This window comes from Danio rerio, chromosome 5 (genome assembly GCF_052040795.2).
Source record: "Danio rerio strain M-AB ecotype USA chromosome 5, GRCz13ab, whole genome shotgun sequence".
Taxonomy (NCBI): Eukaryota; Metazoa; Chordata; class Actinopteri; order Cypriniformes; family Danionidae; genus Danio; species Danio rerio.
Genome location: NC_141025.1, coordinates 40,628,523 through 40,654,731, shown reverse-complemented (window position 1 = coordinate 40,654,731; position 26,209 = coordinate 40,628,523). Strand labels below are relative to the sequence as shown.

At 35.0% G+C, this 26,209-nt stretch overlaps 1 protein-coding gene and 2 long non-coding RNA genes across 12 annotated transcripts in view; 1 reads left to right on the top strand and 2 right to left on the bottom strand.

The window, feature by feature from the left end:
• Window positions 1-26,209, top strand: part of antxr2a (ANTXR cell adhesion molecule 2a) — an 87,815-nt gene that overhangs the window by 15,494 nt on the left and 46,112 nt on the right. For 7 of the 9 annotated variants that reach the window (XR_015490288.1, XR_015490287.1, XR_015490290.1 and 4 more), the window contains 5 exon segments: window positions 7,194-7,254; window positions 7,406-7,501; window positions 18,553-18,622; window positions 25,438-25,516; window positions 25,730-25,825. Coding sequence is in view for 4 of the 9 variants with exons in the window: in NM_001044709.2 (NP_001038174.2) it covers window positions 7,194-7,254; window positions 7,406-7,501; window positions 18,553-18,622; window positions 25,438-25,516; window positions 25,730-25,825 (402 nt within the window). In the remaining 5 variants the exon portion in view is untranslated. 9 annotated transcript variants of the gene reach the window in all.
• On the bottom strand, window positions 9,694-11,629 carry LOC147844082 (uncharacterized). Its single transcript, XR_015491496.1, has 5 exons — window positions 11,549-11,629; window positions 10,719-10,835; window positions 10,585-10,626; window positions 10,178-10,264; window positions 9,694-9,793 (listed from the first exon to the last, which is right to left on the bottom strand). It is a non-coding gene; the product is annotated as an uncharacterized LOC147844082 (long non-coding RNA).
• LOC147844081 (uncharacterized) lies at window positions 14,480-17,277 on the bottom strand. Of its 2 annotated transcripts, none has more exons than XR_015491493.1 (5): window positions 17,087-17,277; window positions 16,260-16,376; window positions 16,126-16,167; window positions 15,818-15,941; window positions 14,480-15,477 (listed from the first exon to the last, which is right to left on the bottom strand). It is a non-coding gene; the product is annotated as an uncharacterized LOC147844081 (long non-coding RNA). The 2 variants fall into 2 exon arrangements; XR_015491494.1 differs by having other exon boundaries at window positions 15,855-15,941.

Here is a 26,209-nt window from a genome sequence, read left to right as displayed (position 1 = left end):
GTCTCAAGCTTGCCTATTATAGCCGCTTTCTCGAAAAGGAATCTCAGAATTATAAGCGTAGTACTGAAATGGTACTGATATCTGATATGGATGTAAATTGTAAACATGGATGAAAAATGTAAAAATGGATGTCCCATTTTTAAATAGCGTTAGCCTATTCTCTTAAAATAGTCGTCAAAAAGTCTAGACTTGCGTGTGAAACTTTCACAGTAGTATTGAGAGACGACGACTCATATTCCATGTTTGTTAGTTTGTTTAGAATTAGCGATATAATCCTTTGGTTAGATGTAATAATTCAGTGTAACAGTAACGTGATAAAAGAGGTGAAAGGGTAACAAATCTGAGTGATTCATAGTTGCCGTCTGTGGAGTGAGTTGTGGTCAGTTTATGAAAGATACAAAATTTATGAATGAAATCACGAGTGCAGTATCACTGAGTGCTCGTTGGCTTTCCCCTCACACATCTCGTGCATGTCCACGTTGGCTGTAAATGAAATGATACAGCCAAACCTACGGAAAGCGAAACATGCTTTTACAGTTCAAACTTATGATGCCACTCACATCTCAGACCAGCTAATGGCTAACGGCAGCCTAGATAAACTTAAATCCTCTGTCTTTCCCTGCTCTCCTTTCACAGTTTCGCCCACTATTGTGTTGATCTCAAGGATCGATATTATTTTATCCAAACAATATTCTGGTCTACTTGGTCCCCACTTAGGACTAGAGAGTTTTCCTTTTTTGTTTAGATTGTTATTATTATTATTATTATTATTATTATTATTAATATTGCTGTTTATTATTTAAGTTTTTTGTTATTTTCACTTACTTTGACCTGCTCAGATACCACACTAATGAGAACCACCAAGGTAACCTAAATAACTGATTGATAACCCTGAATGACTGAACCTGATTGACAAAACCTTATGGCCATGATGAAGGTATCAATCATAATCTAGTCCCCCTGCTTTAACTTCAGTGTCTGACCCACAAGGGTTTTAAGACAACCAATGTCTGGCCCGCACATTTCACCTAGCTGATGGCACTGTCAAACTAGTAATATAGCTGTTTAATATAGCTATAAATTACTAAATTTTGCACAAACTTGCATTGGCGCTTTTTCTCCTGTGTTATCTTTGTCTCACACCAGCTATCCAGTATGTTGCTTGCACCCAGCCCTGTCATTCCCTGGGACCCACTGGAGGCCTGGTTAAGAACCTTAACCCATACCATCCTGCCCAAATCCACCACAGACCTGCAGCTGCTGAGCAAAGAAGAGCTGGACGCCCGCATTTATCAACTGATGGTGAACAACAACCCGGCCGAGTGTCGAGACGGCAAGGAGCTGGCTAAACTCACTGGAAACCTCGCATACATCCTTCTCGCCCAGGCAAGGTTGATCAAAAAAGATTTTATCCAACTGGAGCATCAGGCCAAGGAGGCTCAGGACGCACGTGAGGCAATGAGGGAAAAGAACGCAAAACTTCAGGAGCAAGTGGACAAACTACAGAGCCCCCAGATGAAGCTAAGCATGGAAAATGGAGACAGGGAGCAAAGAGAAAAGGAAGCCAAAGATGATCCGACAGTAAGGCTGCAAGAGGCTGAAACACCACTGCAGACAGCAGAGCCTAAACTAAGTGACAAGAAGCTTGGGCTAAAGTATCTGAATAGGTCTGCATGATTAATAATTTTTTGAACAAAATCGCAGATTGAAAGGGTGCGATTTTCAAATCGCAAAAGCTGCAATTATTTCAATTTGCTAGCAAGCATATAGTTTTTGAAAGCTTTGGCAGTTCATAGGCATATCATCCTGAACAATTAAAAAATTTTAACAATCTAAATGTAAGCGTTTTTATATATCTTTATATTAGGCATGCTTTTTCAGATTAATTTTCCCAGCCGGCAACCATTACTTGTTAACCAGATATTAACCATGAACCAATCAGGGGTCCGTTTCCCAAACAACAACATAACTCGCACTGAACTATCATAGTACCATGCATCGTTTGGTAAAAGAACAATGTAGTGATGAGTGTTTCCCAAAACTGTAGTTTCTCTGTCGCAGATCCATCATTTGAACCACGTTAGTTATAACGTAAAATGTCCATAATGACGCTCTAAATGGGGCGGAGTTACAATTTCTATTGAGAAAAACCCATCCTTTTTTTAATGTAAACACACGTTTCCTTTGCAAATATTGAAAACATTCCACGTTCTATTTTAAAACATTAAAGCTAACACGATCATATAAATAATCAATAGTTGTAATTTACAGTTGGCTATTTATTAAGAAATCAAGAAAAACTACATAATAATAATTTTTATTATTATTGTTATTATTAACTAGGATCTTGTTACTTATTACTTTATTTCATTTTAATTGTTTTAAAAGTCAACGTTTACAATTTAACACATTCAAGTCACTAAAGAAAAGTTCTAACCAACAGATATGTCCTAATCAGTACAGATACATTTTTTTAATAAATAACCTACTATAAATTAAAACCATTAACGTATGCTATATATTCATGTTTTCACAAGCTTTGGAGACATATTGTGAATTCCACTTTTAAATAATAGGTTACCTATAGCTTTCGTCATAAGCCATGGCTGCATTAAAATTACATAAAGGCTTTCAAAGTGCACTGTGAAAGGAACGCAATTGTCAATATGAAGATTACTAAAACTGAACTGTAAAAATACTTTGAAAGCAAATTATACCTAAGAGAGACGACTAATTAAAATGTTAGAATGTTCTAAAAGAATAGGGCATAGGGGGATAACTGTGAATAGAACACAACCAGGAACTTTGTTCTAACTACAGCTCTGGAGGTGTAGTTGCAGTCGTACAAGCATCAGATTCAGGAAACGCCAAATCAACAAACAATGTTTGTAACGACACAACTTGTGATCTTATTTGGTTAATGATGGTTTTCGGAAACACACACCAGATTAATATGAAATTATCATTTAATATTAAAAGTAAAAAAAAATGCCGTGTCTATTTTGTGTCTGACACATTTTGTGTCTGAACAACAGCAGAACTTATTGACAAAAGAACCTGGCTTTATCGTCAAATGTTCACACACCTGCAGTGTTTCCAACAACATGGAAAAACAATAATCTAAAAAAAAAAAAAAAGAATAAAAGGTTTGCACTAAATATTTTTCACTTAAACTACAAATATAGGTTACAAAACGAAAACATTGACTGAATCCTTTTTAATAACCGCCATCGGCTTTTTTCTTCTGTCATATAAAAAGACTAACTCAAATAAATTGCTCCACGTAAAATAAGCATTTTTAATGTTCCGCTCTACGATAGTAGTTCCTATATCGCAAACTTCTATCAACATTTTAATACATTATTATGTCTTAAGAATCTGACCAATAGTGTAAATTCATACCACAGCCCAATATCTAGGCTGAACTGCAGAAGGTCATTCCCAGAGAATCATGTAGCCTAATTTTACACCGGACTCTCCTCTAAGACTGTTCTCTTTCTGGCAATTTAAACAGTAGAGTTTCATGCCTTCTGGATCCTCCAATCTGCAATGCAAACTCCACGCACACAACATGAGGACTTCCTTGGGATATCAGTTTCTCCACACATATTAGGACTCTTGCATGAAGTAGAGAGACCAAAATTGCAAGTAATAGTTATGCGTTTCTAAACCCTTTTCATCAAAAAGGTGTTTTATTGATTCTTGGTGGTTCTGGGAGTTATATGTATTTTACACTTTTCTTGTTATTCGTATATTGTTGTACTATTTTAACCATTAAATCATTTAATACCAGGTGGATTGTTTTTGTTTTGCTTCTCAGAAGATGGTAACGGTAAAAGATCTTTTTTTTTTTGCAGCCAGCTTTATTAAAATTACTTCAAACTTTTAAAACTATTCCCTTCACAAGAAGTATTTATTACCTTTTCAAATAAATAGACAATTAAATGAGTGGATAAATTCATTGTTATATTTAATCAGCTACATTTAACTGTAAGTTAAATCTAAATATATATAATTAAATAATAGCTAGTTATTATTAATATTTATGAATCCTATTTTTTTTACAACATACATAAAATATAGTTTTTGAGAGTTCTAGCATCAATTGGTTGTAAATTGATTCTAAAGGACTCCTATTTGTATTCGTATAAATTCACTGTGAAACTGTCAAAGCAGTTTCATCCTATACCGGTGTGTTGACATTTTAATTGTGTTATTTTCCATTTGCTTAAAGATGCTTTGTTTCTCGTTGAGTATTTTTGAGAGCATGTTTGTTCTTTGTGTTCATGGCATTTACCGATGATGTGGTTTAGGTTTGTAAACTTAGTAAGAAGACTCTGAACATTTTCTGCCATCCGTAAACTATCAACAGGTCAATGTTGTTGCACATGGCTATGTTGTTTTGTCACCACAGGAATCTGTTTCTAGGATTTTTTTTTTCAGCTTTAGTCGCGCAAGACAACAGAAAGGAACTCTTTGTAATTTATCATTTTGTCAAGAAAAGTAAAATGAAAAACAGGAAGGACCCATCTTCTCGTTATTGAGCTAGTTTGTTTGGCCAAATAAATTTTCAGGCCCAGCAAAACACAGGCATTCTCCAGTGATTAGTAATCTTGGAGGCTGGGCTAGTTGGCCTCATGTCGCTCTCTGCTCAGATTTCCAGGATTTGAGATCATCTGTGCAGCTTTGCAGTCCGGGCCTAAAGTAGACTTAACAGAGATTTCACATAAAAGCAGAAGCCTAAAGAATAGATTTAGCCAGGCCTATTTTAATATTTCAAGAATGTTTTGATTTATAGGGGAGAACATTAATTTGCATAATAAGGTTCACTGGTACATATGTGTAGCATAGCATTAAATGGTTTTTAATCGAGTTTTTTCTTTTTATTTGAATGGGGCGGGATGTTTTAGGTTGTGAAAAGCTTGAGCTTATGGGAAATAAAAATCACAAACCTGACACTTTTCACACAAACATTAAATATATCTAAGATATCAGTTTTAAACTAAAATTAAAACCTATTGTGTATTATTATTTTGTAGCTCGGAAAATGCACAAATTTAACTTGAAACCCTAAGGATTGGAATTGAAAAGTATCATTCTGCTGTGTCTTGGGCAAGACTTCAGCATTTAGGAGTGAAGTCATGGCAGTGTCATTCGGTGGTGCTTTTACTACACTGTAAAACTCAACAGTCAAAATTTACTGAAAGTCCATTCTACTCATTTGAAAAGAGGTTTGAACTCTGTGTTGAAGGTAATGCGTTAATTAAATACCTCATTACTTCAACTTAAATGGAGTAAGTCCACGGTACTCATGTAGACAATTTTTTTTACTCAAATGGTCTGTTGCAATCAGTTTCTTCAAACGGTTTGAGTTGCTGTAACTTATTGGGTTTAACAGTACTCAGTTGTTTTGACTTCTCTTCATTTATTGTTTTTTACTGTGCTTAAATTGCTTCATTTACTCAAATGGATTAAGCTCACAGTACTTGTTAGTTTTTGAACTTAAATGGTTTGTTGCAATCGGTTTTCTCAAATGGAAATGGAGTTGCCTTTACTTTTCGGGTTTTACAGTGTAGTCGTGTTTTACAGTGTAGTAAAAAACATGGGGTCAAAATACTGGAGAATACTGAATCTTGGAAAAAAAAGCTCTTTCAGGATTATTTGGTAATCAAGGTGTCTGGGGTGTCTTAAAAAGGATAAAAAAATTTATTAAACAAGTAAAAGAAATTTAAGACCCTTAAAAAGTATTAAAAAATCTTTAATGCTATTTTACAGCGTATTAAATTTGCTATTGGTATGCTAAATTCGACCTAAATTTAATCTCTAAATTTAATTTCTACACATAATAGTTTTAATTATGATTTAATTTTAATCAAATTAAAATTTGTTTTAATTTAGTCGTGCAAGACAACAGAAAACTCTTTGTGATAGTTTTAATTAGTTTTTTTCTAAAAACTGATTTATTTTCTCTTTGCCATGATGACAGTAAATAATTTTTGACCAGATATTTTTCAAGACACTTCAATACAGCTTAAAGTGACATTTAAAGGCTTAACTAGGTAAATTAGGTGAACTAAGCAGATTTGTGGTTTGTTTTGTATACTATAAAAAAATATATAGCTTAAAGGGGCTAATAACTTTGTCTTTAAAATGGTGTTTAAAAAAAATTAAAACTGCTTTTACTCTAGCCTAAATAAAACAAATAAGACTTTCTCCAGAAGAAAAATTATTATCAGACATACTGTGAAAATGTCCTTGCTCTGTTAAACATCATTTGGGAAATATTTAAAAAAGAAAAAACGGCAATGTTACTGGTTGAAAATCTTAAAAACTGGTTGGGGTCTTAAAATATATACAGAGTCTTAAAAAGGTCTTAAAAAGTTTTGATTTTCAATCTCTGATTCCTTTATGTACCCTGGTGAAAGTTCAAAAGGTCATTCAAGTTGAGTATTTGTGGCACTTTCAGTTTGAGAATTCCAGTTTGCAGGAAATGCCAATCCAGTTTTCTAGAGAGCTATATGATAATTACAGATTAATAGATGTTTCAATGCTTTAAGATTATTCCTGTGTGTGTATAGATACCTGTCAGAGAAAATAAGTAAAAACGTCTTGCTATGAACCTTCCTTTTATCGTGCCATCTCATAACTCATTAAAGACCCATGAAGACCATCCTGAATATTTTTCAGCCCTGACGTTTAGTCAGTGTTCCTTCTCCCCTTTAATGATAGCAGAGTTTATCAGGTGTCATATTCAATCAGCTCATTTTATACGTGTCCTCCACTTCAGTGCGAAGCCTCATCTCCGCTGCAGGCGATTCGCAAGACCATATCTATCTGTTAATGTTGTCTTTTTGCCTGTTGTGTACGGAGATTTGCATAGTTTGTCCTCTGTTGATTTATGTGGATGATGGGGAGAGGCGATGGTGGCTTCTCACAGGCCTGTTTATATGATAATGTCAGCCTACGGTCTCTAATAGAGCTGAAGAGGGAAAATGGCACCGCATAATTTCCCCATAACGGCTGACACGGGTCTGTCCCACACCGCACTGTATGTGATGCTCGACTCATTGAGCTTGATTTGGCACAGCAAACATCTCCGGCGCGAATGCTAAAGACCCGGACACTGTGATAGCTGATACAGTGATTCAGCAGTGACAAGTACTGATTTGAATACATTTTTTTTTATCATGCAGATCCTCAAGCAATCATGCACCGAAATCCTAACAGTGGAACCGTCCAGCGTCTGCGTGAACCGTAAGCATTTCAAGGGCTTTTACAGCTATCAGGGTGGATGAAATTGCCTTTGTGCATGTGTGTGTGTGTGTGTATGTGTGTGTGGACGTTGATTTGGGTGAACGCCCAGGAGTGCTTCTCATTATGTCCTCATCTGGTTTACATACCACAGAGTCCTTTGACATTGTTTTGAGAGGGAACGGGTTCGCAGTGGGGAGACAAACAGAAGGAGTCATCTGCAGTTTCACAGTGGATGGAGTTACTTACAGTAAGTATAGTTATATATTATTGACTGTACAATTATTGAACTTATTAAAAGTTCCCTCCAAAGTAATGTCACATTTGTTTCAATAGGGCTTTATTCAATAAAGAATTTGTCAAAGTGTCACAATCACCAGCAATCAAATCCATACAGATCACTGGTAAACACATATCACATAGGACTACAGATCTGCTAGTGTATGGATTAAAAGTTCCAGTCAAGCACCACACACACAGGCTGCGTTCGAAACCGCATACTTCCATACTGTACAGTTTGATAAAATCAATATCCGAGCCGAGTAGTATGTCCGAATTCATAGAATTCTAAAATCAATATGCGAGAAGTACCCGGATGACTTACTACTTCCGGCGAGATTCTGCAGTGTGCATCACATGCACGCTACGCTATCCCATGATGCTCCTCGAGAGGATTCATGAATGGGAGTAAAGCGACACAGCTGGAGCAGGTAGGTCACGTGACCATGACAAAATGGCGTATGAAGTACGTCCGAATTCCATTCATTCTTCTCCCATTCATACTGAATAGAACATACTTTTCTAATGGCCAAGTAAATTCAAATACAGTGAGTAGTAGGTGGTTTCGGACGCAGCCACACACCTGTTCCAATCATGATTGATTACACTCACACAGCGTGGAGCTGCTGAAAGACTGATTAGATGGACTTTAAAAGCAGTACAGACACACATACACTATTTGCTGAATCTTGTTATACTCAAGTGTGAGTGTAATCAATCAAAATCAGGAACAGGTATGTGTGTGTGTGTGTGTGTGTGTGTGTGTGTGTGTGTGTGGTGTGGTGCATAACTGGAACTTGTAGTCCATATACAAGCAGATTTACAGTCCTGTGTCAGGGATGTCCAAGCTCGGTTCTGGAGGGTCAGTGTCCTGGAGAGTTTCGCTCCAACCTTAATCAAATGCACCTGAACCAGCTAATCAAGGTCTTACTAGATATACTAGAAACTTCCTGGCAGATGTGTTGAAGTTGGAGATAAACTCTCAAGGACACCGACCCTGCACTGTTAGAAATTTCAAAGGGTTTTTACAGTAACTTACTGGCAACACTGTTGCCAGTAAGTTACTGTATTTTAGATTTACAGTATACAACTGTAAATCCGTTTACAGCATGTTACCGTAGTGTCTGAAAATGGTTAACTACTGTAAAAACCTAAGTTAACAGTTAGCTACTGTAAACCTTTTAATTTTGTCCTAAATATTTTATAATATAATTTTATTAATATTATTTTAATACTATAGACCTAAAAAAGACACAATTACAAAATATTAACAAAATAAACACTCTTTATTTAAAACATTGGAGATGCTTAAAACAAGCTTAAAAATGTGTAAAAACATTACATTTCAATCATTCAAAATATTTTATTTTAAGAAAAAAAACATTGAAAATGACAAAGCACATTAACATACATGTACAAAACTAATTTAAGTGTCTGACCTGCATATTGTTGAGAAAAAAAAACCCAATTGTACTAAGTACTACTGACATTAAACCAGACACAATTACAAAATATTCCATTCTTCAAAACATTAATAATGCTTAAAGCATTTAAGGAAAATGTGTGAAAATTACATTAAGCAATAAAATCAACACATTAAAAATAAATAAATCACACAAAGCACTAGAACATACATGTACAATAAAAATTTAAACTTCTGAATTGCATATTGTTGGAAAAATAAATATTTGTAACTATTAGCCGACTCAGAAACAACCCAACTTTAAAATATTACTAGTTCTGGTATCAAATGCTCAACAAGGTCTGAATTCACATGTTCAAATGCAATTCATCTTTATTTCTATTGCACTTTTACAATGTAGATCAATGATGTCAAAGCAGCTTAACATAGAAGTTCTTATAAATTGAAGCTGCTTCAGTCCAGTTTTCAGAATTGAAGCAGTAAATGTCTCTGCTGAAAGTCCAAACACTGAAGAGCAAATCCACCGATCCACCAATCGTAGCCAAGCGATCCAGTGGCGACAGTGGCATGAAACAAACTTCACCAACTGACGAAAGTGTAGAATAAAATCCCTTGAGAGATACCAAGCTCAGTTGGGCACGACCAGTTCTCCTCTAGCCAAACTTGTGCAAGGCCGCAGTCTAGGCACCAGAGGCTTGAAAGTTCACCAGCGGGTGGTCAGGCTGGCCCATTGGATCAATGCAGAAACTCATTGATCACGTGTGTCTTTTAGGATTCACTCCTCCATGACCACCACAGCATCTGGTCAGGATTTGGCCCAGTCCAGGATTATGAAGAACTCTGGATAAGGACAAACAGACTAACATAAGCATAGAAGAAGCTTGTTTAAAAAAAATAAATCATATACTGGTTAATTATTTTGAAGCATGGCATCTAGGTTGGGGTAGTTTTCAGCTGGTACTGAGCAACTGGCTCCTGCTCATAACCTGCTCACTACCATGTTTAAAAGAGAACTAACCAGAATGTCCTGTTTATTTTTTTCCCTAACAAGGTTTTACAAAAACATTGTAGCATTTGTGATGGGTTGATTAACTGCAGGACAGATTAGACTATTTGTTTTATGTATTCCTAATAAACTAAAACTGACTGAATACTGATACAACTATTGAGAGTGTCTCACCTAATCCAAGTTCTCAGTTAGCTGGTGAAAGAAGGATAACTCACTGTTGTTCATGGTTGTCATTCTCTTCACTACTTCTCCTGCCTTCTTCTGGCTCACTCTGGTTGTTGCTGTGCATTTTGTTTCATCCTCTGGAATTATTTATACAAAAAATTTTATTATTTTATTTATTACAAAATATTTAGGCAACATGAAATGGGGAAAAAGACATTTAATACATAGACAAATGCATGTATCCCAATACTAATTATTGTATTTTGAAATGTCTGACCCATGACAGACCTCAATCTGCTCAAAAATATTATAAACAAAGATGAAAAAAACCCTACTAAATGGTTTAATAAAAAAGGGAAAACAATTTTTTTATTTAGCTAGCAACTAAACATGTGACACATTTTGTATTAAAAGTAACGTTACTATATTGAGAAACAAATAGATGTACAGTACTTACTGTTGTATGAGGTCCAGTTAGCACAGGCAGGCTCCCAGTATTCTATATTGAGACCATAAAAAAGCCAAAAATACAGATAAGAATACCATGCTACAATCCACAACCTCCACACAACTTTTTTTTTATTTGTTTACCTTGGTTGCTTACTGGTCTTGCTTATTTTTTAAGCATAAGGCTGTGCTGATCAAGATGTTCCTTCGAAATGCTGTTTGTTTCTTCAGACAAAACCTGCTGCTGTGCCAGTGCCATATCTAAACAGAAAAAAATATAATGGTAACAATTATGTTAAACCAAATGTCAAGAGTTGTGATAAAAAAATAATTAGCAAACAATAAATAGCAAAAAGGTGGTTATTAGCATAATGCATAGAGGTAAAATTGGTTTTATATTAGCAGATTCAGACTTCCCCCTTAATAATTTAATTTCATAAAAGTATTATTTGCAAACTCTAAATAGCGATCATTTTAGCAGCTAATGACTAGTTATCAAAGTACAACATGCTCACGGTCAAATAAACAGTGTTAATGTTGATTTCAAGTCATACTGGCATGCTAATTCTGATCGAATATTCAAAGTAACATGGTAAACAGTATAGAGTCTTCTAAATGAACGAATGTGCGAATATAAAACCAACTTTACCTCTATGCATATTGTATAGATTTACGTTAACGTTCTTATAGGTTACGTCGCGATGTTATTTTCTCAAGCTAACGTTATAAGTTACTCTAAACCAGAGAAAAATAAGTTCACAACATCTAATATATATAGTATAAATCAATATAAGTTAAACGTTGCACGTTAAAATGAGTTTGAGTCCAATTCAGTATAAACTTAGCTCAGTTTAGCTAACAGTTAACATTGCCATTTTAAGATCGCTTCAGCCAATGTTGCCGAGCAAACAAATGCTAATAGAGGTGCTCAAATCAATGTCGAGTGTTGTCAGCACAGACAGACGCGCTTTTACCTGGATTATTTGTTGGTCTTTCATTCATATTCTTCTGGGGGAAAACACTCTCTGCCGGACCGTTGTCTCGTGCTAAGTGTCCTCCAAAACTGTCTGCATACCTCTGGTTCCCTCCTAAACCAAAACCCGCTGCAACACCGGTTCCTATGTAAATAAATAAAAAGATATGACGAGAACAATGGCTAATAGTCATAAACAGTCTTATTTAAAGTAATAGTAGTGTTAATGTAATAAATTAAATAAAGGTAACATCTTAATAGATTATATATTTCTCAAATGGGCGAAATAACGCCAAGCCAGAGAAAATATTAATAGCCAACTTTATACTTTACTTTGTTCTTTTCTCGTCCACAAAACATTCTGTAAAATGAAACACTGCCTCAGCTTACCAGAGTAAAGTTTGTTAAATCCAGTATGTTCTTCAGGCACACTAATAAATTGTCCTCCAGAATTGCTCCAGGGTCCTCAGCCAAAATGTGGTGCAGAGTAGTCGAATCGCCGCAAGGTGGCGTTGAAGCAGTTGTGGAAAATACAGTATAATACACGAATTTTTACAAATACAGTACATCGCTGTATATGTTGTTCGACGTCACACTAAATTCCCATAATGCAACGGTAAATACAGTTATTTACCGTAAAAGGAATTTGCAGTATTACACTGGGTGAAATACAGTAAATAACTGTGTAATTTACAGAAATGTCTAACAGTGTGCAGGACCGAGTTTGGACACCCCTCTTCTATGTGATCTGTGTGTTTAACAGCAATCTGTTGGAATTAGCTCGCTGGTAATTGTGACTCAAAGCATCCTTACAATGATGAAAAAGGCAAACATAGTTCAAGCAAAATTCATGAGGAAGCCAAAAAAAAAGCCATTTGCTAACTGAGTAAAAACATTAGGAAACTCAGGCACACTCAGTGGACCGGTTCTGCTCTGGCCAAGCAAATGAAGATCTGCCATAATTTACAGTACACATTCTCAAGATGTTCTAAACCTGTATGAACAAAGATATTTTAAAGTGGTTAACCAACAGTTGATACTGATCATTGCTGTCAGATGGAACCAGATACTGTTAAGTTAACCACATTTTAAGACCTTTTAACTGCAGCTGTCAAATTTAAGGTGAGTAAATATTGGCAGTTTTTTTCATTTTTGATGAACTATCTGTTATAACAATATTATACTGCACTAGTTAAATCAAACGATATAAGTCAGACTTTGTGTCTGCCCCTCATTGTTAAATCACAGGAAATGACAATCTAGCCACACCTAGGATGCAATACTGTGAAGATGTGGCTTAACTGTCACTTTAGGTTACTAAAGTCCAAGGTGCTTAAGCTCTGAAATAGAACACCCGCTTTGAATGTTATCATTTGATTAAATGGGCGTAATCAGTGGTTATCAGCTGATAGATATGGGCCAGTAAGGGACTTCAGCGCCTACTTGTAGGCTCAAAAGGCTGTTATCATTCATCCAAATGGTTAATCAGCAATATTTTTTCTTTTTATATATACATTAGTAACAGGTGATGCATAAAACATTAATTTGTACTAATATTGTGTGACCTGAATAAAAATGATACATATTAATTGTGCAGCGAGTTACACAAGTGTTTCAAAGGATAAAAAAATCATTACATGAAAGGAAAACAAATATTTAAAGAAAACAAAATAAGGAAAAAACTAAAGAAACAAAACTATTAAGAGTGCTACATAGGCGTACCAAAAGGGATTTGATCATTTAAAAGTAATGCTTATAATGATAATATAATTAATATAATAACGTTTTGACTGTTTTAAGTCAATACAAAATGTTCTAAAGTTAAGCAAACACTCAGTAATTCTACATTTGTGAAGATGGAAAAGGCCAGAAAGAGTTAAACATTTCAGTTAATCAGCTATACTAATAGAGAAGACTCCAGATCCAGATCTGTTTTTACATTACTGTGACGGTTGGCTTTAGGGTTAGGGTAGGGAAAGAAGTTATTAAAGTACAATTAATGGGAAATTTAATAAATAATTTAAATAATTCTTGTGAACTTTTGGCCGCAGACATGTGTGTACAACTGGTTAATCAGAACAACCTTCTGAGCCTACTAGTAGTTGCAGAAGGCCCCTAATGGCTCATATCTCTCAGCTGATAACCACTGATAATGCCCATTCAATCGATGGATAACATTCGAATCAGCTGAATGGAAACCAGGGACATTTTCTTGCTCAGTGAGAATTTTAGTTAAAATAGTAAATACCAAATATTAAATAGAGAATAGTGAGTTTTTTTTTTGAAAGCTTTATTTAATAACATTTATTTTTTACTTTAATCATTATCATTACATTTCCCTTAAAGGCGAAGCTTTTCAGTAAGTTACAGTTACAGTACTCTGCTCTTTAGTTCTGTTCCTATCAGTCACTGAATGCTGCAGTTTTATAAGACGACAACTCCACATCTGGTGTCCACATGCTCGCTCACTGCTTTTGTAACCAGACAGGAAATACATAAACATTGAATTCCGGGTGCCTTGAGCAGTGATGCGACAAAGAAACCCTTTTCAAGTTCAATGGAAAAAAAATGGCACTGTATCCTAACTCAAACGAACACGTCAGCAATTCTAGCAAGCTTCTACAGTATAACAAATGGCCTAGTGATACATATCTTGGGGGAGGTGCACTGTTAGACATTTCAAAGGGTTTTTACAGTAACTTACTGGCAACACTGTTGCCAGTAAGTTACTGTATTTTAGATTTACAGTATACAACTGTAAATCCGTTTACAGCATGTTACCGTAGTGGTTGAAAATGGTTAACTACTGTAAAAACCTAAGTTAACAGTTAGCTACTGTAAACCTTTTAATTTTGTCCTAAATATTTTATAATATAATTTTATTAATATTATTTTAATACTATAGACCTAAAAAAAACACAATTACAAAATATTAACAAAATAAACACTCTTTATTTAAAACATTGGAGATGCTTAAAACAAGCTTAAAAATGTGTAAAAACATTACATTTCAATCATTCAAAATATTTTATTTTAAGAAAAAAAAAACATTGAAAATGACAAAGCACATTAACATACATGTACAAAACTAATTTAAGTGTCTGACCTGCATATTGTTGAGAAAAAAAAACCCAATTGTACTAAGTACTACTGACATTAAACCAGACACAATTACAAAATATTCCATTCTTTAAAACATTAATAATGCTTAAAGCATTTAAGGAAAATGTGTGAAAATTACATTAAGCAATAAAATCAACACATTAAAAATAAATAAATCACACAAAGCACTAGAACATACATGTACAATAAAAATTTAAACTTCTGAATTGCATATTGTTGGAAAAATAAATATTTGTAACTATTAGCGGACTCAGAAACAACCCAACTTTAAAATATTACTAATTCTGGTGTCAAATGCTCAACAAGGTCTGAATTCACATGTTCAAATGCAATTCATCTTTATTTCTATTGCACTTTTACAATGTAGATCAATGATGTCATAGCAGCTTAACATAGAAGTTCTTGTAAATTGAAGCTGCTTCAGTCCAGTTTTCAGAATTGAAGCAGTAAATGTCACTGCTGAAAGTCTAAACACTGAAGAGCAAATCCACCGATCCACCAATCGTAGCCAAGCGATCCAGTGGCGACAGTGGCATGGAAGAAACTTCACCAACTGACGAAAGTGTAGAATAAAATCCCTTGAGAGATACCAGGCTCAGTTTGGCACAACCAGTTCTCCTCTAGCCAAACTTGTGCAAGGCCGCAGTCTAGGCACCGGAGGCTTGAAAGTTCACCAGCGGGTGGTCAGGCTGGCCCATTGGATCAATGCGGAAACTCATTGATCACGTGTGTCTTTTAGGATTCACTCCTCCATGACCACCACAGCATCTGGTCAGGATTTGGCCCAGTCCAGGATTATGAAGAACTCTGGATAAGGACAAACAGACTAACATAAGCATAGAAGAAGCTTGTTTAAAAAAAATAAATCATATACTGGTTAATTATTTTGAAGCATGGCAGCTAGGTTGGGCTAGTTTTTAGCTGGTACTGAGCAACTGGCTCCTGCTCATAACCTGCTCACTACCATGTTTAAAAGATAACTAACCAGAATGTCCTGTTTATTTTTTTCCCTAACAAGGTTTTACAAAAACATTGTAGCATTTGTGATGGGTTGATTCACTGCAGGACAGATTAGACTATTTGTTTTATGTATTCCTAATAAACTAAAACAGACTGAATACTGATACAACTATTGAGAGTGTCTCACCTAATCCAAGTTCTCAGTTTGCTGGTGAAAGAAGGACTGTTGTTCATGGTTGTCATTCTCTTCACTACTTCTCATGCCTTCTTCTGGCTCACTCTGGTTGTTGCTGTGCATTTTGTTTCATCCTCTGGAATTATTTATACAAAAAATTGTATTATTTTATTTATTACAAAATATTTAGGCAACATGAAATGGGGAAAAAGACATTTAATACAAATATTTTTTATTTAGCTAGCAACTAAACATGTGACACATTTTGTATTAAAAGTAATGTTACTATATTGAGAAACAAATAGATGTACAGTACTTACTGTTGTATGAGGTCCAGTTTGCACAGGCAGGCTCCCAGTATTCTATATTGAGACCATAAAAAAGCCAAAAATACAGATAAGAATACCATGCTACAATCCACAACCTCCACACAACTTTTTTTTTATTTGTTTACCTTGGTTGCTTACTGGTCTTGCTTATTTTTTAAGCATAAGGCTGTGCTGATCAAGATGTTCCTTCGAAATGCTGTTTGTTTCTTCAGACAAAACCTGCTGCTGTGCCAGTGCCATATCTAAACAGAAAAAAATCTAATGGTAACAATTATGTTAAACCAAATGTCAAGAGTTGTGATAAAAATATAATTAGCAAACAATAAATAGCAAAAAGGTGGTTATTAGCATAATGCATAGAGGTAAAGTTGGTTTTATATTAGCAGATTCAGATTCCCCCTTAATAATTTAATTTCATAAAAGTATTATTTGCAAACTCTAAATAGCGAAATCATTTTAGCAGCTAATGACTATCAAAGTACAACATGCTCACGGTCAAATAAACAGTGTTAATGTTGATTTCAAGTCATACTGGCATGCTAATTCTGATCGAATATTTAAAGTAACATGGTAAACAGTATAGAGTCTTCTAAATGAACGAATGTGCGAATATAAAACCAACTTTACCTCTATGCATATTGTATAGATTTACGTTAACGTTCTTATAGGTTACGTCGCGATGTTATTTTCTCAAGCTAACGTTATAAGTTACTCTAAACCAGAGAAAAATAAGTTTACAACATCTAATATATATAGTATAAATCAATATAAGTTAAACGTTGCACGTTAAAATGAGTTTGAGTCCAATTCAGTATAAACTTAGCTCAGTTTAGCTAACAGTTAACATTACCATTTTAAGATCGCTTCAGCCAATGTTGCCGAGCAAACATATGCTAATAGAGGTGCTCAAATCAATGTCGAATGTTGTCAGCACAGACAGACGCGCTTTTACCTGGATTATTTGATGGTCTTTCATTCATATTCTTCTGGGGGAAAACACTGTCTGCCGGACCGTTGTCTCGTGCTAAGTTGCTGTTTCTCAATTCCAAGAACGCAGAGAATGGACTTGCGTTCTTGTAGAGTGCGGTCTTGCCAGGTGTCCTCGGAAGAACGAACTCAGGAGACCGCGAGGGCAGAGAACGCGTCCTTTGAGAAATGGGATGCTGCGTTCTTCCTGATGGTCATGTGACCTTCACGTGTTTTAAATGGAAATTATTTAAACATTACAGCACTCATACAACGATTTATTGTTTTTCCTCTCTTCAAAATATATACTTTGCCTAAAAACATTAGAAATATATGTTGCACAATATAAATAAAACAGATTTTAAAAAGGAAGGTCAGCAAACAAACAACCCTTAATGTGTTTATTCCTTTATTAAGATGTTCATGTTAATGTTTACTTTCACCGTTTCATTTAGGGAAACTCCTGAGGTAAATAAGTGATATCTCTAAACTTTAATAATAAATCTAAATAAAATGCAGCGCTTCCCACCTCCAGTCGCAATGACTTCTGGGACTTCCAGAGCGAGTTCGGTGCTCAAGTCAGCATCAGTGCGTCCTCGATATCAAGAACACATCCGGGAAGTTTCACGCGTCCTCCGTACTTGCGGTCTTGAGTATTGGAACTGAACTTAGGCAGCTGATGATGACGTTTCACGAGAACACGAGGACGCAAGACCGCTGAAGAACGCATATTGAGATAGTGTCCTCCAAAACTGTCTGCATACCTCTGGTTCCCTCCTAAACCAAAACCCGCTGCAACACCGGTTCCTATGTAAATAAATAAAAAGATATGACGAGAACAATGGCTAATAATCATAAACAGTCTTATTTAAAGTAATAGTAGTGTTAATGTAATAAATTAAATAAAGGTAACATCTTAATAGATTATATATTTCTCAAATGGGCGAAATAACGCCAAGCCAGAGAAAATAATAATAGCCAACTTTATACTTTACTTTGTTCTATTCTCGTCCACAAAACATTCTGTAAAATGAAACACTGCCTCAGCTTACCAGAGTAAAGTTTGTTAAATCCAGTATGTTCTTCAGGCACACTAATAAATTGTCCTCCAGAATTGCTCCAGGGTCCTCAGGCAAAAAGTGGCGCAGAGTAGTCGAATCGCCGCAAGGTGGCGTTGAAGCAGTTGTGGAAAATACAGTATAATACACGAATTTTTACAAATACAGTACATCGCTGTATATGTTGTTCTACGTCACACTAAATTCCCATAATGCAACGGTAAATACAGTTATTTACCGTAAAAGGAATTTGCAGTATTACACTGGGTGAAATACAGTAAATAACTGTGTAATTTACAGAAATGTCTAACAGTGTGGGTTCCTCATCTAGTTTGGCAATGAATCATAACATGATTCAATGATAACACAATCAAACCTCTGATTTATTTTGCAGAACAAAAACCAACCAAAGTGAAGATTGACTACATCCTATGTCCTGCTCCAGTGCTGTATACAGTTGGACAGTAAGTATTCATGTTGTACAAACTAGCAAGTGTCATCGACATTTTTCAATGTTTGTTTTTGAAGTCAATTAAATGTTTCTCACATCATTGAAACGGATAGCAACAGCCTATAATGCGTACTTTAAGCTGAGGAATTGTGACCTCTTAAATTATCATGCGATACACCAGCCTAAAATGTCATGCTACTGCATTACGTTATTGAATTGAGCAACACAGCTCCCTGTGTAGATCTGGGATTAGCTGTGAGCAGCTTGTGTGAAATTATGGTCTGACTTACCCTGGACGTTTGATCCTTTATACGTGGTCGCCATTCAAAAGGCTTGCTTAATTAACTCTTGGCTGGCAACTGTGACCCATTAAGTAGTTTGCTGCTATGAACGGCTAGTAAACACATCTGGTGGAGGGCTTTAAAAGGATGTGCGACAGATGCACCGATTCCCTTTTCCACGCTCCCATTTAAATAATTCACTGTGCACTGACAATAGGCAAGCGCATAACACCTGCAACATGTCTGAGTGCTAGAAATTTCTCTCTCTGCCTTTTTCCATCGCTCTCTGTCCATTCCCAACCATCTGTCCAGTTTGCGTTCAGAAGACTGTCCATTTCTCGCTTTGCCACTTGGAAAGTACTTCACTGTGAATCAAAAATATAAGCGTACTGTATTTGGGTGACGCTGAACAACCCATGCTGGACACGCCATCGGGGACTTTCAAATAGTGTCTTTCTGGGATTCAAAGGGTCTTTGCGGTTCAGTGACGTAGTGGCAGATATCAGGGTCTCATCTGCAACGACAGCTGTTGGTTCGTCAGAGCAGGATCTAGGGCATCTGTCAGGCTGCCCATTAGCGCTGGCCGGCCCGTCCCTTCGAGCCTTTGGCTGGAGGGGGTGAGGAACTTTTGTCTGGCAGCAGCATGTCCTCACCTGCGCTTTCACAACAACAGCGGAGTGAGAAAAATAACTGAGGGACAGACCTGACACCTGCCTGCAGCGTGAGTGGTGGAACGTGTCTCATCAATAATCAATCTGATCTGTCAGGGCGCCATTTTAGTTCCATCTGCACAGGGGGTGGGAGATGCGCCCGGATAACATGGCAGCGCTGCCTTCACCAGAGCTCCTCCTCTCTCACTCTGCTAGATGATAAAGAGATGGTCACTCTCTCTGAAATGCAATGGTGTTCTAAATGGTTTGTTTGATTTTTAGAGCATATCTGCTTAGGTTAGATCTTTTCATCAGTGTTGGAAAGTGTCTTCAAGATAGCTAATCAGAATTTCAATTAGCTTATTTGTAGTTTAAAGTTTGGGGGAGATAAAAATGTATGTCATGTACTGTATTTAGCTATTTGATATAAAATATTCACACAATACGATGAATATATACTTGTGAGCACATTGCAGATGCACTTCAAATGGTGGCATTTAACATTTATGGTCCTGTTTTTTATTTGGTGTCCTTAGCTACAATGTACTTACTGTGTTCATAATGTAATGCAGAACAATTCTGGTGTTCATGAGGTGGGATACAGGTGGGGACAGTTTTGGTGATATTGGTAGGTTTTATGCTGGGTTAAGGTGTAAGGGATGGTCAACAGTGTAATTACTGAAATTAATTACAGATGTAAGTACATGCAGGCATTTAATGTCATAAGTACAATGCTAAAACATGTATTTGCACAAAAGTACATTGTAACAAATGATTAATTGCAGTGCAAGTACATATTAGTTAAGGCCAACTTATATAAAGTGGGACCACCTTTATTAACATTTGTAATTGCACCTAACTTTACCTCCAACGAACTCATTTGCAGTAGTATTGTGGGGATTTTCCAGAACATCAAATAGTGACACTTTAAATACTTAGTCATCGAGGCATACTTAATAGCTGAGGCCACTTATTTAATTATTTATAGAATGGCATTTTATTACTATTTTAAAAAATCTGAATCCTATTTTAACACATTTTGAAATGTAAATTATTATTTATGTGATGCAAAGCCTAATTTTAGGCATAATTGCTACAGTCATTAATGTCAAGATTCATTTAGAGATCTTTGATTCTACTGAATTTGCTGATTAGTTGCTCAAAAAATATTTATTATTATTATCAATGTTGATAATAGATTTAAACGTATTATAATGTTGTGTAAGCCATACTATATACTTTATTAAGTCTCAGCTTTTAATAATTAGATCAGTTGTTTGCAATATTGTTTTTGTAATATAGATGTCACACTTTCAATCAATTTAGTACATATTTGCTATAAGTGAAAAATGAAAAAATAAAAGTTCCAGAAAACTGCTACATAACTAGAAGCAAATAAAAGCTACAGTACTGTATGTAGCAGTACAAAAAACTGCTCTCTGTTTAGGGCTACTATTTTCTGTTTATGGATATGATGAGTCACACAGGTACTGGGCAGCCGGGACCTAGTATAAACTCATTTAAGACTGACCATGGATAAATCTGGAGAAAGATGGTTTGAAGATGAATTAGTAATGAGGTTATTTATCGAAAACATTTACTTCATTTTAGGGAAAAAGTTGTATTATATCATATTATTATTATCAATTTATTTACACTACCAATCAAAAGTTTAGGGTCAGTGGGATTTTTAAATGTTTTTAAAAAAAGCTTATCCTGCTCATTAAGGCTGCATTTATTTCATCAAGAATACAGTACACATTGTGAAATTGTGAAATTTTATTGTACTATAATATAACTGTCCAAAATTAGTTTATCATTTAATTTATTCCAGTGATATTAATAATGAATTTTTAGCTTCATTACTCCAGTCTTCAGTCTGTTGTTATTGTTACTAATATTATTGTTTTTAATATTATTATTTTTAATGTTAATAGTAATAAAAGCAATAATCACTGGAGTAATAATTTCATTTGAAATAGCATATAATTAAAAATTTTAATAAATATTTAACAATTTAATTTTTTAAACCTTTATTAAATGTCACCTTGGTGAACAGAATAATTTTCTTTAAAAAAATAAATAAATAAAAAAAAACCTCCAAACTTTTGACCTGTAGTGTATTTAATTAGAACATACGTTTCATTTGGTACCATAGAGGGAAAAACAGAGTTTAGTACTTGAAACAGTTTAGTAAATAAAAATGACATACAGTACCAAAAATCTCAAACACCATGTAAATGTTATGGTTTTAAAATCCAGTTGAAAAACAAGCAAATTTTGAACAAAATACCCATTCGTTAATATGCATGTCCCAAGCAGTGTTTGATTGGCCACAACATTTTCTAACGAGATTACAAAAATTAACATTTTTTATCTCCCACATTTTGCACAGCTTATTGTATTTCCTATGTGTGGGGGTCTCTTATTTTGAAAACAGAACAGGCATTAACTCTAGTGTACAGTAAGTCAATGCAACAGCACTGCATCTGTTTGCAGCTCATCATAATACAAAATTCGGAAAAGACAGATTATAAATTTATTCAACTTCAACCCAAAGAGGCATGCTTTTGTTTTTTTTAGTTTAACATGTATAGGATATTGTGAAGTTTTTTATGTATGTTTATAACGAGAGCTTATTATTATTTATAGCCCTTCCAAATAAGGTAAAAGTCGAGACATTTATTCGCGGGGCAATTCATGGGGTTCTAAATGGGTTTGTAAAAGCTTTTTTTGGATATTTATTCTGCACTTATCTAAGCCAGATAGTTTCTGTGTAGATATCAGAGAATTATTTAAAAAATATTGTATAAATGCATTCTATGGCACCTTTTATTTCACACTGAAATAATACAGTAGCATCAGACACAGCCTCATTTCAAGAAAACTCTGCAATGTCATAACTTGACAGTGAATCTAAAAGATTTTAATGTTCTTGTCCTTGTTGCCTTTTTGCGGAAGTCTGCCAGAGCTGATTGATATAACTTCAATAATGCAGGGTGTTAGCTTTTATTTGAAAATTAAGATTATGAAAGCTCTTGTAGTGCCATTCAGCTACGTCACTTTCAGTTTCCGTCACCATGTGCTTTGTGACAAGAAAAACTCACACACCACTCTCAGTCTCCTGTGGTGCTATGAGGGGCCTTCTGTGATGCCAAGAGCACTTTTGTGTCCATGTGCTTGACTCATCCTGCTGAACTTCTGTGACATGTTTTTCTTCTCTGCATTTCTAGACAAAATAAAACCAGACGAGGCAGTCAAAGTTAGAAACAGTTTTGTTTGGCATGGGATTCACCTGTTTTCAATATAAATGTTGGAAATGCCTTTCGGAGTTTACCATAAAATGTTTGAAAATTGGCATCTTATCGTGGTTTGTGATTCAGAGTGCCTCTACAGATAAATAAAATCAGTTTTCATTGATTGACATGTTTGGTTCCAATTGCAGCTTTTAGGAATACTGATTTAATATAATCACATAGCATCACATAGGTATTCCCCCAGAACTGCCAACCGTTCTGAACAAAGGTGATCTGAGAAATTTTAGAGCGTCAAGTCAAGTGCGATGAAATAAAATCATTTAGCGTATCGCTTCTTCTCTATTCACCAAACATACATGTATCCAGCTTGATTAGCAACCTGCCTCCCATTTGCATGTATTGAGTATGTCAGCTAAATTAGCCTCTCCTCTCATCCATTCAGAATCAGCACACAGACCTAGTTAACATGCAAAAAACCCTTTTACAAGCTTGCTGCAGCCTCAGGACTAGATTTTAGATTTAGACAGTTCAAGCTGGATTGAATAAACTACAGTTCAGCACTTTGAGATTTTAAAGTGTGGTTCAGGTTGTTATGGGAAACATTCTGCAGAAAGTTAGTTTTTCACTTAGTGTTGCCTTTGAAGTTAAGTTAGTCTCATTGGGAATGCTTCATTCATGACTAAAGCGTTAGTGTAATCTTGGTTGTTTGCTGTAGGTAACTCTTTCTCTGCTATGTCTGCATCATCATTGGCTCTGCAGACAGTGGCCTGTCTTTTTTACATATTCTCTCATTTTGGGAGGGATCTCAGGCGTTCAGTCAGTCGATTTCCTGCTTGAGGATTCTCATTAGCCCCATGGTAATTGTCTCCTGCATAATAGACATATGGAAATTACAATGCCGTTCATCATTAGTGCCTTAATTGCGAGCCACCTTCAACTCTCTTCCTCAGTAAATAAAAGAGAATTCAGCTCAAATTCTGTAGAAATTAAACTTTAAATAATTGTCATGGCACCGGTGAGCATTTGGATCAGTTCTATCTTGTTCTGCTTCTGTTAAAGTTAGTTTTGTAAGAAGTTGTAGATTTTTATTTATATTTTTAATTACTATTTTGTTCAAGTATAATTTAAGTTTTAATTCCTTTTTGCGTGAAAATGATTTAACACTGCCAGTTACATATATATATATATATATATATATATATATATATATATATATATATATATATATATATATATATATATATATATATATATATATACACAGTTGAAGTCAGAATTATTAGCCCCCTTTTGATTTTTTCTTTTCCTTTTTAAATATTTCCCAAATGATGTTTAACAGAGCAAGGAAATTTTCACAGTATGTCTGATAATATATTTTCTTCTGGAGAAAGTCTTGTTTGTTTTATTTCGGCTGGAATAAAAGCAGTTTTTAATTTTTTAAAAAACATTTTTGGGACAAAATTATATGCCCCTTTAAGCTATTTTTTTTGAGTCTACAGAACAAACCATCATTATAGAATAACTTGCCTAATTACCCAAACCTGCCTAGTTCACCTTATTAACCTAGTTAAGCCTTTAAATGTCACTTTAAGCTGTATAGAAGTGTCTTGAAAAATATCTAGTAAAATATTATGTACTGTCATCATGGTGAAGATAAAAAAAAATCAGTTATTAGAAATAGCTTTTTAAAACTATTATGCTTAGAAATGTGTTGAAAAAATCTTCCCTCCATTAAACACAAAATGGGGGAAAAAATAAACAGGGGCACTAATAATTTAGGGGGGCTAATAATTCTCACTTTAACTGTATATATATATATATATATATATATATATATATATATATATATATATATATATATATATATATATATATATATATATTTTTTTTTTTTTTTTTAATCAGAAAATGAGTCATACAGTACTACATCCAAATAATCCCCAGCTGTACTATTTCTCTATATTAGCTTCCCCATATCTGCTTTAACATTAATCTCTCAAACCTTGTTTACCAAAAAATAAATAAATAAATAAAATTGCAGCAAGTGAAGCTGGATATATTGTATTATATACTTGTATTGTACTGTATATTCACTTTCAGTGTGACTGTAAAATACTGGCTCAATGTACGTGTTTGTTCATTTCCTGCAGACAAATAGAGTTTCTGATCAGTTTGAATAGTTTATTATAAAATACTTAGTTTATCAAGGGTCGCCACATGTTTTACGTAGCGGATGCTCTTCCAGCTTCAACCTAGAACTGGGAAACTCATTCACACACATACACTACAACCAATTTTGTTTACCCAATTCACCTATAGCGCGTGTCTTTGGACTGTGGGGGAAACTGGAGCACCCGAAGGAAACCCACTTGAACACAGGGAGAACCTGCAAACTCCACACAGAAATGCCAACTGGCCCAGCTAAGACTTATACCTGTCATTCTTGCTGTCAAGCGATAGTGCTAACCACTGAGCCACTGTGCCACTCCCTTTTGCAATAGTTTCAGCAATTTTATTTCATTTCAGTTTGAGTTTTAGTTTTCTTTCATTTTTATGGAAATGTTTTAACCCAACCAATTGTAACACTGGTAATTACTGTAAAATACCTCCCTAATCAGCCTGTTTGTTACTTTTCTACAGGCAAATGGAGGTTCTGATCAGTTTGAACAGTGGAACATCATATATCACCAGTGCTTTCATCATCACTGCCTCTTCATGTGTAAGTCAAACAGGAAATCAAATGGAAAACCAGCCTTAAATATCTCTACAGCCTCTATACTTCAGATTCAAATGTAGAAAAAAATGATACAAATAACTTTTGTATTATGGATTTGATTTACATAGTCTGTTCTTTATTTTCTGTTTACATAACATTTTATGCTATTATTATTTTTGTAAGTGCATATGTACTGTATGCTCCTTCTCTCATTAGTCGGACGGCACAGTGGTGGCCATTGTGTTCTTGGTGCTCTTTCTCCTGTTGGCTTTGGCTCTGATGTGGTGGTTCTGGCCTCTATGCTGCACTGTCGTAAGTTTTACATGTCTTCAGTACTTTCATGTGGAAGAATTTTACTCACAGAATCTGCATTGGTATTAAATTTAAAGAGATAATTCACCACCAAATTAAAAGTCTGTCAGATTTACCTAAATTGCATTTTCTTTTAATTGTCTTGTGGTTTACATAATCCATTTGCAGTATAGAAACTGTCTATATTGTTTGTGACTGTATTAATTTTTTTGGTGTTAAACTTAGGCTGTGTTTATATTTAGCTAGCTAGAAAAGATTGTGGTTGAACTTTGAACTCGAGATAATTTAAAGCAGCACAATATACAGCAACAGACCTGACCACATCCTGACTATTCGTCTGATATGTGCAACCAGAACAGCTGCCAAAAATATTGAAGCATTTCA